The following is a 16,581-nucleotide window of genomic DNA, read 5'->3' on the forward strand; positions in this document are numbered from 1 at the left end:
CTATACAGAGGTTTCCCCATTTCACTGCAATCCACCTACCTGATATTCCCACCAATGTATGTGAAAAATGTGTTTTTTCTTTAAAGACTTATTTTTATTATTCTAATTGTGTAAAGGTGCATCTCTGCATGTGGGTATGTACACACTGAGTACAGGTATCCTCAGAAGACAGAGGTGTCCAATCACCTGGAGGAAGCTATGCTGGGAATTACACCCTAGTCTTCTGGAAGAGCAGCAAGCGCTCTCTTAACTGCCGAGCTGTTTCTCCAGGTCCCTTGAAAGGTGTTTTGATCTATAACTTTCTTTGTCCGGTTACTATAAATCTTCATAAAACCGATACCTTGCTGGAACATGTAATTCGGGGATACCAACTCAGCAACAGCAACTCATACTTGGCTGCAAAATAAACTATTCTTATGCCTTCAAATATGAGAGCTGTGTTTTTTTGCATTGACACTTGTCTAAAAATAAATTTAAAAATTTTTTTAAAGTAAGGAAAGTTATTTTTTTATATTACATAAAGTATCATGGAAGGTACTCTTAAAATTAGTAGCACGGATTGAATCCAGTATGGGAAATGTCTGGCTAGAAGGTAGAGATGGAAGACAAATATATTTTTAATTTACATTTCCTAGAATTTTTTAAGACATTGCCTGTAGAAAAACATTTTAAAAATAAAAGATCTGAAGCCAGGTGTGGTGGCACACACCTTTAGTCCCAGCACTTGGCGGCAGAGGTAGGCAGATCTGTGAGTTCAAGGCCAGTCTGATATACAGTGTGAGTTCCAGAAAAGCCTGGACTACACAGAGAAATCTTGAAAAAATAAAAATGTTTGGAAAATTAATAGTGGTTTATCCTAACAAAATGGAATAATGTTTTGATGTATATCTGTTAAGTAGAATAAGATTTTTGATAAATTATAAAATAAATGAACAAAGTCTGTGCAGAAGAATCGCTCAAAAATTTAAAAGAAAATTGTGTTTTGTGTGTTTAGAAATGATGATGGTTGCCTTTTGGTGGTTAGACTGCAGATATTTATCGTAATTTTTCCTTTTTAGAGACAAGGTCTCACAATGCAGCCTAGGCTGGCTAGGATGCCTCAGCCTTGTGAGTGATGGGATTATAGGTGTACACCACCACCCAGGTTCTTTTCTTCTTTTTTGCACTTTCCTCATTTCATATAGTAAGCATGTATTATTTTAATAAGCAGAAAGACCACAAAAATAGTTAAAATAATCCTTATTTTATCTGTAAATAAATAATCCTTAGTTATAGTATCACTGACCCTTACCTGACCATGACTGGTTGTTGGTTCTTCCTCCAATAAAAGTTTCTGTTTCAAGCTTTTAATTGGACTTTTTTGAAAATCCTTGGTTTCTGAGTGCCAGACAGATGCCCTAGATTCCTGCCTTTCCTCTTTGGCTTCATCTCCCATATCTTCTGAGGTGCCTTCATTTTTTTCACTAGTCTCATCTTCTTGGCCACATTCATTCTGGATCAGAAAAGGAGGTCTAGGTAACACTGGTTCCCCAAACTCTCTTTTCTTAAAAAGCTGCCTCTGAGCCATTTTCAGGCTCTTCTGATAAACCTCCAGCTGGCAGAGAATGACACTGGTGTATTGGTTAGGATCTACTCCAGCAGGGCAGAATGGAATACCCCAGTAGTAGTGCACAGTGCCCCCAATGTCCTGGAGACCTTTGGTGTCTGCTGGGGTAGGAAGACATTGCTTAGATGTGTCCCCCCTACCCTGGACAGCTTTGGGAAAAGCATAACCGCTCCCAGTACTTTCCTGTGGCTTCCCACACTGTGTGTGCTCAGCCAAGTGGCCAGTACATCTGTCAAAACATTTAACGCTCTCATTCTCAAACACTGGCTGGCTTGACTGGTCCCAGCTTCCTGAGCTGCCAGAGACCGGCTCCTCTTCAGTGTTTTCATTGTGGTCCCAGGGCTCCTTTCTTTCCTCAGCCTCGTTTCCCTGACTGACATGTGAGCCTTTAAACAGTGATGGAGGTACCAGCTGCCATACGCCTGTAGGTATTTGAGAAAAAGTAGGGCTAAGGACAAATTTTTTTTTTCAATTAAGACAAGTTGGTAAGCTATCACTTACCAAGAATTACAAAATGTGGTTACAAAAAGCCCTTCTTTGACTTTAGCCAAAGGGTGGTTTTTCCTTGAAGATAAAAGTATGTTGGATATTAACGAAATTTCAACTATTTCTGTTTGAATCTCTTATACATCGTAACAATGATTTGGGGCAGCTCTGTCTCTATACTTAGCAGAAGTCCCTGTGATATAGTTACACTGGATTCGTGGAAGGAGTCAGAACAGGAAGACATGCCTTCAGTGGTTCCAGAGTCTTTGGTGTTCTCTTGATGGGAATGTGAAGATGATCCAGTAGCCAGAGGTCGCAATCTGGTAGTAGAAGCATCAGAAGACCAGCAACTCTGAAACAAGTGGCCCCGTGCCAGACCAGGTTTATTATTAAAATACTGTATATGAAGAGTCACAGGAAGAACAGAAATGGGAGGTACTGTCCCTAGGAGTTTCTCCTCTTCAAAATATAGCTGCTCAATTCAAACAGATTGCCCAGTGTGAAGTGAATATCTATATTTACTATACCGCTTCTCATATGAAGGGTATATAGTATAAAGAGTGATTCAAATTAGACATATGTATTCACATGGTGAGACACGCCTGTAGTCCTAAGCTTTTCAGAATGCTGAAATGGGGGACTGCTTGAACTTACAAGTTCAAAGCCAACCCTTTCAACTCCAGGTGGTCCCAGCTCAGAGAAGCTAACAAGTAAAAAGAACCAAGGATGGCTCAGAATCTGCCACTAGCAAGTATTCTTAACATTTAAAATCATTTCTATTGCATATATTCAAATCATAATTTAATATTTTTTAATGTGCATTAGTGTTTTGCCATGGGAAGTTTCAGACACCCTGAAACTGGAGTTACAAACAGTTGTGAACTGTCATGCGGGTGCTGGGAATTGAACCCAGGTCCTCTGGAAGAGCAGTCAGTGCTTCTAACCGCTGAGCCATCCATCTCTCCAGACCCTTACTTGGTTATTTTTAAAACTGCCAATTCTTTCCTCTCATTTTCTTTGCTGTCCCCATAAATGAGGGGCAGTAAACACCTGGTCTCTAGAATTCTTGGTACTCTGTAACTCTTCAGAAGTTACCCACTTACTATGATTCTTTTAAGCCATTGACTAAAAAAAAAATCTGTGGAGTGGAAGCAAACTCATACAGTAACAAAAACTGGATTAACCAGCAATTCAACAACACAGACTTAAAAAAAAAGGACTGAGATATAGTTAGTTGAAAATCCTATAAACTACCATATCCAGTTTCTAATGCAACTATAGCAATCACTAAGTAACTAAGAACATTACTAATGAACTCCACAGACTTTCAACACAGCATGTATTTACATTCAGGCTCTCAGCAATGGCTTTCCTCAAGAGCTCCTCTTCTTTCTCCTCCTGGCTGTTCACCTCCCTAGCTTCCTGTTCACTCATTCTGAGAGCCAAAGCAAACTGTTCTTCTTCAGACATCTCTGTAAGATTGTAGGGAAGAGAAGAACACCACAAACAAAAAGTTAGCATGATGGCAAAAAACAGAACCCATCAAACTGTCAATGGAAAATACTGTAAACCATTCAGGGTGATTTGTAATCTAATAAAGAAAGCCAACTAAAAAGTGTGGTCAAGATTATCACCTGCATTACAAGAACCCTGCATTATCTAGGGCATAAGCCCTCATGAAGGCATAGTTTGCCTATACTGTTCATTATTGCATCTCTACACATAAGAGCACCAGGAATCAGTATCTGTTGAATGAACAAACAGAAACCACTCTAGACCTTTTTGCTAAATACCACACTGCTTTATGCTCAACATTTAACCAGAACAATTTTACTCTTCAGGGCCTTTGTTTTTTTCAGATGGGGTCTGATGTTCAGACTGCCTTGAGGATGACTTCTGCCTCTAGTTACGCTAGGATTATAGACATGTACTACCTACTTTATATAGTGATGGGGATTCAACCAGGACTTCATGCACTCTAAGGAAACATTCTCAGAGAACAATTCCTGGAAGCCAGTCTTCAGCTCTTTAACTGGGCAATGTCATTTTTATCATCACTTTTATTTTATAAACAAATTTCAGCACAGAAAAAGGCCCATTTTCCTTTTAAAATGAGTTACCCAAAGATATAATTTTACTAGGATTAATAATCTGAGCTACCCAGCAGTCGGGAGGCAGAGGCAGGCAGATCTCTGTGAGTTTGAGGCCAGCGTGGTCTACAGAGTGAGTTCCAGGACAGCCTCCAAAGCAATACAGAGAAACCCTGTCTCGTAAAACCAATAATAATAATAATAATAATAATAATCTGAGCTATACATTTGTGCATCTACTTAAGGATGCCCTTGCCAAGAACTATTCAATATGTTTAGATAGGTCCACCAAAAGTCAAAACCTCTGACCCCATTTCTGTTCATGAGCTCAAGTATAGAGTTCCCTGCAGAAGGCATGAACAAATCAGTTTCTCCCAAAATTTCAAAAACCTACTTTAGCATCAATACATCTCAGCCACCCTACTGTATCTACACCTAACTCTCTAATCAAAGCACAGAGCTTCCTGTGATCCAAGGTGGAGAACTGTATCTGAATCCCACAGTGGAGCCTCACTGCAGAGCTGGATATGAGTCTCAACCCTGATTTTTCCGCCTCTATTTCCATAACATGGTCCATTTGTGTGTCCCAGCACAAGCATTCCTGGGCAGTGACACCATGCACAGACTGAAGCTCTGAGTCTTGGCAATGCCTGGCAACTGTGATTTTCAGCTTTGTAATAATAAGCTGCTTAACACGACCCATGGCAGAACTACCTATCTAAGCTAACACTAATTTTAAACAGTCCACATGAAACTTAATTTTTTTCTCAATAAGAATAATAAGTCATCTCCCAATCATGCCTTTTACTGATGACCAGAGGTCAGTCGAAAACTGCAATCTAAGATTTACACAGCAAAGACAGAGAAAGGGAGCTGAATGACTTTCTCTTGGGGTCAATGGTTAGAGCACTTGCTACTCTTGCAGAGCACCTGCATTCAGTTCCTAACATTCACACAGTAGCTCAAATCCAATCATCTCTATCTCCAGTTCCAGGAGCTCCAACGCCCTCGTCTGGTGACAGGCACACACAAGCAAGCACACACATAAAAACTTAAAGGGGTGGATAGATAATCAAGGGCTCTAGTAAGAGTGCCGAGCCATGAAAATCACATTTACAATTTCAACAGTCAAATGTGTAAGCAGAAAGTAACTCTCTATGAAGCTTGTAAAAGTTAAAAAAAAAAAGAACAGGAAGTATACACACCCTAGACAACTTTATTTTCCTAGTGAAAATACTACATCGATTCAACTAGAAAATGAAAGCTTACGTGCAATTCGTCTCTTGGCCACACACTTTGATCTGTTCGACTGTTTCGTCTTCATCTTCTGCAATCCATTCTCTTCTTTTGCTTCCTGTTGTAAACAAGAGATATGATCAAACTTAATAACATCAAAATTAGTAGTAAAAGCCTATGAATTATCAGTGATTGTTAAAATGGTACACACAAAAAGTCCTTTCTTCTAGTTAAAAAAGAGCATGCAAAATCTAGAACTAATTAAACCATAAAAATGGAATTGTATAATATAGTCACAGGACATTTTATCACATACTCAGAATCACATAAAAACTGGCCAATCTCCAAAATACTAATAGACATCTACCCAAGATCAGAGACACTTGATTCACCAAACACTTGTGTATATTCATTTATTGTAAATCATTCTTTGGCCACTGGTTGGTGAAAAGAAAAAGAAAGTAAAGGAATTTTACAAAATTAGAAAACCAAATACACCAACCCCACTCCACATCAAAACTTAGAAAGTAGTACTTGAGAGACAGATCAGGCACTATGAGTTTGAGGCCAGCCTGATCTATACAGTAAGTTCCAGGACAGCCAGAGCCATGTAGAGACCCTATCTTAAAACAACAGCCGGGCAGTGGTGGCACACGCCTTTAATCCCAGCACTCGGGAGGCAGAGACAGGTGGATCTCTGTGAGTTTGAGACCAAGCCTGGTCTACCAAGCGAGTTCCAGGACAGGCTCCAAAACAATACAGAGAAACCCTGTCTCGAAAAAAAAAAAAAAAAAAAAAAAAAAAACCTTAATTAAGTAGCACCAAGAGAGACCAAACAATAATCAAGATAACCAAAAGAGAAATAGAGAAAGCAATTTTTAAAAAATAGCTAGGAGAAAAGCAGAAGAGAATAGAGGCAAAGATGATATACGTATTGTTAGGGATCCTGAAGGAGACAAAATATTAAATATTAAATTAAAATATTAAATTTCAGGTGGGGAGAGAGGAATGAGGAATCATGAAAGTGTCTACTGTTCTCTAAGAAAACAGTCTGAACAATCAATGTGGTCTGAATGTAAAATGTGGTCCTATAAGCTTGTATATTTGAATAGTTGGTTCCCAGTGACTTTGTCTGAGAGTATTGTAGAACCTTTAGGAACTAGAGTCTCACTTTAAGAAATGGGTCACTGGGGGAAGGTCTTTAAGGCTTTACAACCTGCCCTACTTCCTATTCAAATTCTGCTTCCTGAGGGTAGACACAATGTAAACAATAGCTTCCTGCTCCTGCTACCAAGCAACCTTCTTTGCCTACTGTTGTGTCCTCTCTGCCATGATGGGTTCCATGACTTTGGAGCTGCAAGACAAAATAAACTCTTTCTCCCATAAATTGCTTTTGTCGGGGCATTTTATCACAAGAGTAAAGCAACTCAGACAGGATCTGGTACTAAGAAGTAAGGTCATTGCTATGATAAGCCTGTCCGTGTGGTTCTCAGGCCTTTGGAACTGGTTTGTGGGTAGAAACATGGAAACGTTTGGAACTTTGTGTTAGAAAAGTCCCTGAGTGCTATAAACAGAGCGTAATGAACTATTCTAATGGGAGCCTGTAAGACAAAAATGCTGAGAAGGGCTGGAGAGATGGCTCAGAGGTTAAGAGCACTGGCTGCTCTTCCAGAGGTCCTGAGATCAATTCCCAGCAACCACATGATGGCTCACAACCATCTGCAACGAGATCAGATGTCCTCTTTTGGTATGGAAACATGCATGCAGACAATACTGTTCACATAATAAATAAGAGGAGGAGGAGGAGGAGGAGGAAGAAGGAAGGAAGGAAGGAAGGAAAGAAGGAAGGAAGGAAGGACAACAGTGGGGCTCAGAGGAAAACAATGACTATCAGGAACTAGGATACAGGTCATTATGTCACATTTTGACCAGGAATCTGGCTTCATTCTGACTGTATCCTGAGAACCTGAATAAAGTTGAATTGTATCTAGCACTAAAAACTGTGGTACAGTCAGACACTAGGAAAGGTATATTCAGAGCAAAATCCATTGGAGGCCGTCTTACGAAAATCAAATGCATTTAAAGGAAGAAAACCTAAACTGAAGGGATTTTCCACTCCTCAAAACAACTACTTAGCAAAGTCTCTTCATGGTCAGTACTCAAAAGCCGATACAGCTGCACTCCAATTGAGTCAGGCTACATCTTGAGCTGACAGCAGGACTTGGCAATGCCTTCCTTTGGTACTCATTTTGCAAGCACAGAAGAAACAAGAGTAAAGAGGTCACAGAGTCCTGTATACCATGTTTTCTGAGAGCATCTGAGATCAGGCAACTTGTTAGGGTCAGAGACCCTGAGCCATAGATGAAGCTATGAAAGTTGAGGCCAAGGTTGCAGTGGACCCCAGCACTGGAGATGCCAGGGCCATAGGATAAAAAGGCTGAAAGCTGGCGCACGCCTTTAATCCCAGCACTTGGGAGGCAGAGGCAGGCGGATCTCTGTGAGTTCGAGGCCAGCCTGGTCTGCAGAGCTAGTTCCAGGACAGTCTCCAAAACAATACAGAGAAACCCTGTCTCGAAAAACCAAAAAAAAAAAAAAAAAAGGCTGAAAGCATGGGTTGGAGCCAACCCAAGAGAGAATGTGTGCTGAAGACAGGAGAACTAGAGCCCAAATTACATCATGACTATGTATGTTATCACCTTTACATGTTAAAAAGAAGGCATTTCCTAGCCTCTTGGACACCAGAGAACAACTTCTTGGTTTCTTGAGTACTTTTTGTTTAGAGTACTTTAGTTATTGGATACTTTTGAATTTTATGGGGGTTATTTGTTCTTTGTAATTTGTTTTGTTTTGTGTTGATCAGGGTCTCTCTGCAGCCCTGGCTGTCCTGGAACTCATTATGTAGACCAGACTGGCACTGAATTCACAGAAATACATCTGCCTCTGCCTCCCCAGTGTCAAGATTAAAGGTGTGCACTATATCTGGTGGTTTTGTGTTTTATAATGGTAGCAATCAAACCTAGACCATTACTCATGCTAAGCAAATGTTTGACCACTGAGCTATACCCCAGGTAAGACATTTTCTTCAAGAAATATTTAAATAAAGCTAAGTATAGTGGCTCATACCTTCAATCTCAGCACTTGGGAGGCAAAATTATGAAGATCTCTGGTCTACAAAGTAAGTTCTAGGCTGGTGAAGGATACATAGTGAGACTGTTACATAGTGAGAATGTGTAACAAAACATTGAGGGGAAAAAAAGGTGGGGGGGAGAACCATTAAAAATAAATAAAAGTACAACCTGAAGGCTGAGTTAACTCATCAGTTAAGAATACTTACTGCTCTTACAAAGGACCAAAGATGGGTTCCCAGCACCCAGATCAGGTAGCTCACAGGTGCCTATAACTCCACTTCCAGGGGATCTGATACCCTCTGGACTCCACAGGCACCTGTATACATACGGTACACATAAACTCATGCAAGAACACATACATACATTAAAATAAATAATAATTTTTTAAATAAAAGAAAAATCTGGTGCAAGTGTTTTCTAAGAATGCTAAAAGCTAAGCTCTACTGATAGATACTTAACATACAAAATTACTACTCTCCAGAAAAGCATAGTTCAATAATAGAGGTTAAAAAAATATCATGGGCAGGGGCCAGCAAGATGGTTCAGAGGTAAACATGCCTGCCACCAAGCCAGATGGTCTGAGTTTAATTCCCAAACACACATGGTAGGAGAGAGCAAACTCCTAGCCTCCACAAGCATGCATCCACACACATTCACACAAAATAATGAAAATGTAATTTTTAAAAATCGTAATACAAGCAGGCGTTGGTAGCAAATGCCTTTAATCCCAGCACTCGGGAGGCAGAGGCAAGCGGATCTCTGTGAGTTCGAGGCCAGCCTGGTCTACAAGAGTTAGTTCCAGGATAGCCTCCAAAGACGCAGAGAAACCCTGTCTGGGAAAACCAATAATAATAATAATACAGTTTATTATTTCAGAGTGACAAATAATACCACAGAAATAAGCACAAGTTCTAAGGACTATAAGAATCAGGAAACTGACCTAGCCTTAGAAGATCTACAACAGAAACCAAAAAAGCTGATACCCAAGCTGAAAAGCACAGTCGGTAACACAAACGTCAGAAGAAATATGGACTCATTCATACTGACTTTCAACTGACAAAACCAAAAAGTTGTTTTTCCTAATACCAACTGCTTCTTAATACTCTAAAACAGTCATTTAAAGTATTTTTTGTTGGACAGTGGTGGTGCATGCCTTTAATCCCAGCACTCAGAAGGCAGAGGTAGGCAGATCTAAGTAAGTTCAAGGCCAGATTAGTAGCCAGACTAGTATACAAAGTGAATTTCAGGACAAAAGGACTACTATACAGAGAAACCCTGACTCCAAAAACCAAAATAAAAAAAGTATTCTTTAAAATGCAAAAAAGCTAAATGGGAGGGGGGTGGAGAAAGATGGATCAGTGGCTGAAAGCACTTCCTGCTTGCTCTACAGTTCAGTCTCAGCACCCACAGGTGGCTCAGCCAGCCCCAGGGGATCTGACACTCTGTCCTGGCCTCCTGCAGTGCCTTAGCTCACATGGAGTACATTCACAGAGATACACACATACTAAGGAAAAGGCCACACCAACATGGAAATCAACCATCACCAGAGAAGCTCCCTTCTACAGTAGATGGGCCTAAAAAGAGATCCACAATGGACACTGTGAAGAGAGCAACAGACTTTGAAACATCCAGTCCTAGAGGGGATGTCTCATCAAACTCCTCCCCTCAGAGCTCAAGGAACCCTGCCAAAGAAGAGAAGGAAACATTGTAAGAGCCAGAGGCGGTGGAGGACACCAAGAAAACAAAGCCTTTCAAACACAGCATGACTGATGCATACATGAACTCAGAGACTGTGACAACATGCCCAGGGCCTGCACACGTCTAAGTCAGCTGGGGTCCCAGTGCTGGGAGGAAAAGTAGAAACAAGCCTTCATCCCTTACCCAGGAGCCATCTCCAACTGATAACCACTCACAAAGGAAAAATAGTTTTCTCCAATCAAGTCTCACTAGGTATACAAACCACTCTTAAGGACAGACCCACGTTCAGCAGTAGAAAACTAACACAAAACAAACTCAATGGCATTTTTGGAGGTTCTGTCTTATAGTGCTTTATCTGGACACTACTTTTCTTTTTTCCTTACAGGTCTTTTGGGTATATATTATGGTTTTCAATTTGTGTTTTTATGGGTTGCTGTGTGTGAACTTGTGTGTTTCTTGGGCTTTTTCTTTGGTTTTTTTTCTTCTGTTTGTTTTGTTCTATTCCAGTTTTTTTATTATTTAATCTTACTATTATTTTTTGATGTCAGTTTGTATTCTAATGAGAGAGAGAAAGAGTGTGGCTCTGATTGGTTGGGGAACTGGGGAGGATCTAGAAGGAATTGGGAAAGTGGAAATCATAAACAGAATATGCTGTATAAAAAAGGTCTATTTTCAGGCCAGCCTGGTCTACAGAGCGAGTTCTAGGACAGCCTCCAAACAATACAGAGAAACCCTGTCTCGAAAAACCAAAAAAAAAAAAACCCAACTATTTTTAAAAAGGAAACTAAGGAAAAGAAAAGCAAAGGAAAGAAAAATACAGCAATGAGTAAGAAAGGAAAACAAAAGGAGAGGAACACACTAAAATACCAAAGTTTCTGCAGTAGTGAGTAAAAGATACTCACGCTCTGCCTCACATACATATGAGTAGGGGCAAACTCACATACATACCCCCCAGAGACACACACCTAAATAAATAGTTGCAATAAATGAAGTGAAACATAGGGAGGAAAAACAAGGCCAAAGAGGCATTTTAGTCTATTGCAAAAATCTGCAGAACAGATGAACAGGCAAAGAAATGGAAATGGAAACAGATGTATCACTTAAGAAGTAAAACCTAAAGCATATGGAGACCAATTAGGGCTAACAGATGAAAAAAGGAATCAAAGGTGACACTGAAATTGATAGAGAAAAATGAATTCTTTTCCCACTGAGTGAAAGAAAGATATTAAAGACACAATGGCTTGGCTCATCATGCACTGGATGTGACCTAACAAGCAGATAAGAAAGAAACAAAGAGAAATGGTAGATAAAGAAGGGTTAAATCTAGAAAACTCTCTCCTAGAAACTTTTCCACAATAATGCAAACTTCTTGGCTCAGTTGGTAGTGTGCTTCCTTAGCTTGTACAAAGCTTGGGCTCCATCCCAAGCAACACTCACATTTCCTTTTACTTTGCAAACAAATATTACACTGTATATCTGGTTTAACCTACTCTAACAGTTCTAAAACATAATGGGGTTAACATATTACAAAAAGGAAAACTATAATCCATCCCCAGTGAAACAACATAGCTACTTTCTTTTAAATAACCCATAATTCCACTTAGAAATCAAAAGAACATCAAGTAAAAACTGCTAGTGTGCAGGCACAGTTGAAACAAACCCTTGTGTAGCCTGAGACCTCCAACGCCATGTCAAATACTGACCTCTCCATCACTATCAGATATCACTATGAGTAAGTCCTCAAGTCTACGCTTCTTCTTCATACTGACAGAACTGGTGGTTTCTTGATCCTTCTCCAAGTTCTGGCTTTCAGAGGCTTCTTTAATTTTTTTCTTTCTTCGTGGCATCCTTTTGCCTGAAATGCAAGTTCAATACTTTACTCAAAGTATACATTTCTAATCTAGAGGCTATTCGATTTGGTCATATGACAACTATTTAATGGAAATAACTCTAGCTTTTAGACTTTCTGTTCATTAAAAATTTTACCTTTTTTCTGTAAAAGAATATAAACACATATGCATATACATATCTATACAGGTGATAGACATACGTATGTGCCCATATAAACACATACAAATAAGTCTAATCTCTCTAATGAAATTTCAATACCATAAAAACAATTTATCTTGCTTTCTTATACATTAATTTACAAACTGATTTCCTCAAGTATACAGTAACAATTTACCCAAAAGACCTTTCTAAAAAATACTAATACTCACCAGGTGTTGATGGTGCACGCCTTTAGTCTGCTTTGGCTATGTCTTGTGCCTATAATGCCAGTTTACTTGCAGGCTGAAGCAGGAGGATGATAAGGTAGAAGCAACACTGAACAAAATAGTGAGATCATGCCTCAGAAAGAGAAGGAAAAAACGTTTGCTTTCATCACCAAAGATTATACTGCAAGTTCTAGATAGGTTAATAAAGGTGCCTCAAAGGCCAGAAGGTGGCAGCCCATCAAACTAGAGTTACAGGTGATTCTAAGTCACCAGGTGGGTACAGGGATAACCACTGACACATCTTTCCATCTCCTAACTCCACTTTTTAAAAGATGCATTTATTTAAGTTTTGTACATGAGTGTTCTGTCTACTGTATTATTTGTACCACTTGTGTGCCTGGTGCCTTCAGAGGACATAAGAGGGTGCCAGATCCTCTGGAACTGCAGTTATTCACAGGTGCTAAGAACCAAACCTAAATCTTCTATACACGCAGCAAGTACTCTTAACTTCTGAGCATCTCTATACCAGTGGTTCTCAACCTTCCTAATGCTGCAACCATTAGGTTCCTTGTAGTATGAATTCTAATTCTAATTGTTCTTCATAATAAAAACCGGAGTTAGCTATGGGGGTTGGGAGTGGAAGCTGAAGGATCAGAGAAGCAGAGAGACCAGGCACTAGAGACCTTACTTCTACCAATGCTCAGACCAAAGGGGCGATCCTGTCCTCAGTCTGCCTCCTCAGATGAATCCCCAAACTGCCCTCAACTCCTGTCACCTCCTGCCTTATCTTCCTCTCTCCACCCAGCCATATCACCCGTCTCCTCCTCCCTAATGCTGGAATTAAAGATTTGTGATCCCAAGTGCTGAGATCACCTTTGTGTGAGCTCTGTTACTCTTTTAGACAGATTCAGGCTCATGTAGCTCAGGGTGGCCTTGAACTCACAGAACTCCATCTGCCTCTGTCTCCAGAGGATGCTGGGATGAAAGGTATGGCCACCTCTATGGCTAACTAGTGGCTTAGCTCTACACTCTGATCTTCAGGCAAACTTTATTTGTTAGGACATAAACAAAATATCACTACAGTCCCTCATGTTGTAGTGGCCCCCAACCATAAAATTATTTTTGTTGCTACTTCATAACTGCAATTTTGCTACAGTTATGAATTGCAATGTAAGTAAATGCAGGAAATCTGATATGTAACCCGTTCATAAGTTTGTAAGGGTTGTATAATAATTATTGTATAATAATAATATTCTTAAGAATAACTTTAACAACGTATATAAAATTTTTAAACTAAAAACTTTATGGTATTCCTTAAAAGTAAGTAGAGATTAAACTCAGTGGAAGGGGTGTGTGTGTGTGTGTGTGTGTGTGTGTGTGTGTGTGTGTGTGTGTGTGTTCATACTCACAAGTACCCAAACAGGCAAAAATAAAAGATTTCAAACACACCTTGAGCAGTAACAGTTACCACTGACAGAATCAATGGACAGACTTCTAGGTATATCACACCATTACAGAGGTTACGCCTCCCAAGAACTCTTCCATGGTAGCCATCACTACCTAATATGTAAGGAAACAGTTAAAAAAGAAACACCAAAGGGGGGAAACAGTAGCTGGCAAGTGACTACGCTGGGAAATAAAATATAATGTATCTGATTCCAAACTACTGTCTTTGACTCGACCACAAAGCACTGTCTCTCATAACACAACAAACAACCCTAAGTGTTGAGCTCTCTCTCCTCAGCGTTGCCCGTGCTTGATACAATGACTAAACTGCAGTTAGACTGGAGTCAGGCAGACACCAGATTCACACCCAGCTCCATCCCGAGACCAAAGCTCGGGTCTCACGGGTTCGGACGCACAGCCTGGCATCGTGCACAGGGGAACGCCAGCTGAACCGACGACGGCGAGTGGCAAATGATACGATTTCCTGGGAAAATCTTTCTCGGAGAATGCCGCAGGAGGATTGCGAGTTAGAGGCCATCTTGGGCACCCAGTGAGTTCAAAGCCAGCCGGGGCTACTACCACCCAGAGGCGCGGGTGGGACGGTGTCTTGGGCGAAGAACTAGTGAAACCAACTCCCACTCGACAACCAAAGTAACGTGGAGGGGGGCGGCGGGCCTCGTCGCGCGCCCTCGGAGGGTCCGTTAGCCCGGCTGGTGACGACCAGCTACCGCCCTCCCAGGAGGCTGGGGGGGAGAGAGGCCGCAGGCCGCCCTCGCGGGGAGGGGGACACCGGGGACTCGCAAGCCACGCCGGCTCCAAGCGGCGAGCGCGACCCCGCACCGGTTCCCGCCCGGCCGAGCGGCCTACTCGTTACGAGGCACGCCTCGGGCGGAGCGGCCGCCGCCGGGCGGAGAGCGAGAAGCAGGCGCGATGCTGACGGCCGCAGCGAGCCGAGGCGAGGCATACTCACCGCGGCGCGGGCCGCTCCGCCGAGCGCCTCCTGAACGCTGGGGGTCGCGAGCGGCCGCAACTCTTCAGAAAGCGGCGCGAACCGGAGGGGGCGGGGCGGGGCGGGGCGGGGCGCGCAGGCGCGGGGGCAGTGTGGGCGGAACTAACCGCACAGAACGGGCCGCGGACCTCAAGACTGCTTTGCCTCGAACTTGGTCAAGGTTTGAGGGAAAACAAGGAAAGTCACTAGGGTCCCCAAATACCTACAGTAAACCCTTCGAAATCAGCTCTGCTACATCAAGCCTCCTCTGGTACTTTATTTGCATGAATTTTGAATTACATTGAAATTAAATGTTCACATGACTACTTTGAAACTCTCAGATAGTAAATTAATGTCTGATCATCTCAGTAGAAAGTGAACATCCTGAAACTTAACTATGGCACTGTAGCAATTAGAACGGGCCACTTCTGAGGATGATCTCATGCGGTAAAATTTAAAATACGCATTTTTCTCTCTCTCTCTCTTTAATGGTTTTTCAAGACACGATTTCTCTGTGTAACAGTCCTGTCTTCCTTGGGACTCAAGATCAGCTGGCCTCAAACTCACTGAGATCTGCCTGCCTCTGCCTCCCAAGCGCTGAGATTAAAGAAAGGCATATGCCACTACCGCCCAGCTAAAACATGCATTTTTATGACAATGTCATTTGTAGAAGAATACAGAAATGAGGCTGGAAAGATGGCGCAGTGGTTAATAGCATGCATTGCTCTTGCAGAGGACGCACATATGGTTCCTAGAACTCACACAGGGTGGCTCACAAGTGCATATAACTCCAGCTCCGGGGATCCAATGCTTTCTAACACCTGCAAGTCTGGGATACATACACATATAACAGATATTTTTTTTTAATCTTAAAAATAGGGGCTGGAGAGGTGGCTCAGTGGTTAAGAGCACTGACTGCTCTTCCGGGGGCCCTGAGTTCAATTCCCAGCAACCACATGGTGGCTCACAACCATCTACGATTCAATCTGTCTGGTGCCCTCTTCTGGCATGTAGGTAGAACACTGTATTATGTAATAAATAAATAAATAAATCTTTTTTTAAAAATCTTAAAAATAAAAAAAATCTTAAAAATACTGACTTCTACAATCGGGCATAAGAAGATAAGTTTCAGGTAGTCCATTTCCTTGAAAAAAATTGCCAAGAGCAGAAACATCTAATACAACAAAGATGAATAAAACATGAAATATTCATACAATAAAATTCTACAATTAAAACTCAACTTGGGGGAAGGGAGGCCCCAACCACCAGTCTGGGAGCAGCATCAGAGGAGGCCCAAGACTCAGGCCCTGGAGCAGGAAGTAACCTGGATGAGATGACAGAGAAATAAGGGAACTATCAGAAGTTATGACTTAAACGGATTTAATAGACATCTATAGAACATTCCATCCAAACACAAAAGAATATGCTTTCTTCTCAGCACCTCATGGGACATTCTCAAAAATAAACCACATACTTGATAACAAAGCAAACCTCAACAGATACAAAAAAAAATTGGAATAAACCCTTGTACCCTATCAGATCACCACAACTTAAAGTTAGAATTCAACAGCAACATTAACTTCAGAAAGCCCACAAACACATGGAAATTGAACAATGATCAACTATGTCACCACTGGGTCAAGAAAGAAATTAAAGACTTCCTAAAATTTAATGAAAATGACCACAC

General features: G+C 41.2%; 1 protein-coding gene across 12 annotated transcripts in view; it reads right to left on the reverse strand.

The window, feature by feature from the left end:
- The window catches only part of Uimc1 (ubiquitin interaction motif containing 1), a 63,140-nt gene that overhangs the window by 39,848 nt on the left and 6,711 nt on the right, over positions 1-16,581 (reverse strand). Inside the window, exons 1-8 of one of the 12 annotated variants that reach the window (XM_040756026.1) lie at positions 14,877-14,981; positions 13,910-14,020; positions 12,464-12,536; positions 11,948-12,099; positions 5,452-5,536; positions 3,440-3,564; positions 2,339-2,444; positions 1,292-2,028 (exon numbers count right to left, since the gene is read on the reverse strand). In XM_040756026.1, coding sequence (XP_040611960.1) covers positions 1,292-2,028; positions 2,339-2,444; positions 3,440-3,564; positions 5,452-5,536; positions 11,948-12,091 — 1,197 coding nt within the window. In that variant the 5' untranslated portion in view covers positions 12,092-12,099; positions 12,464-12,536; positions 13,910-14,020; positions 14,877-14,981. Of the gene's footprint in view, positions 1-1,291; positions 2,029-2,338; positions 2,445-3,439; positions 3,565-5,451; positions 5,537-8,752; positions 8,777-11,947; positions 12,100-12,463; positions 12,888-13,909; positions 14,021-14,876; positions 14,982-16,581 lie in introns of those variants that run through there. The other 11 variants (XM_040756018.1, XM_040756021.1, XM_040756020.1 and 8 more) reach the window with 11 other exon arrangements.

This window comes from Mesocricetus auratus, unplaced genomic scaffold, assembly GCF_017639785.1.
Source record: "Mesocricetus auratus isolate SY011 unplaced genomic scaffold, BCM_Maur_2.0 Super-Scaffold_100013, whole genome shotgun sequence".
Classification (NCBI taxonomy): Eukaryota; Metazoa; Chordata; class Mammalia; order Rodentia; family Cricetidae; genus Mesocricetus; species Mesocricetus auratus.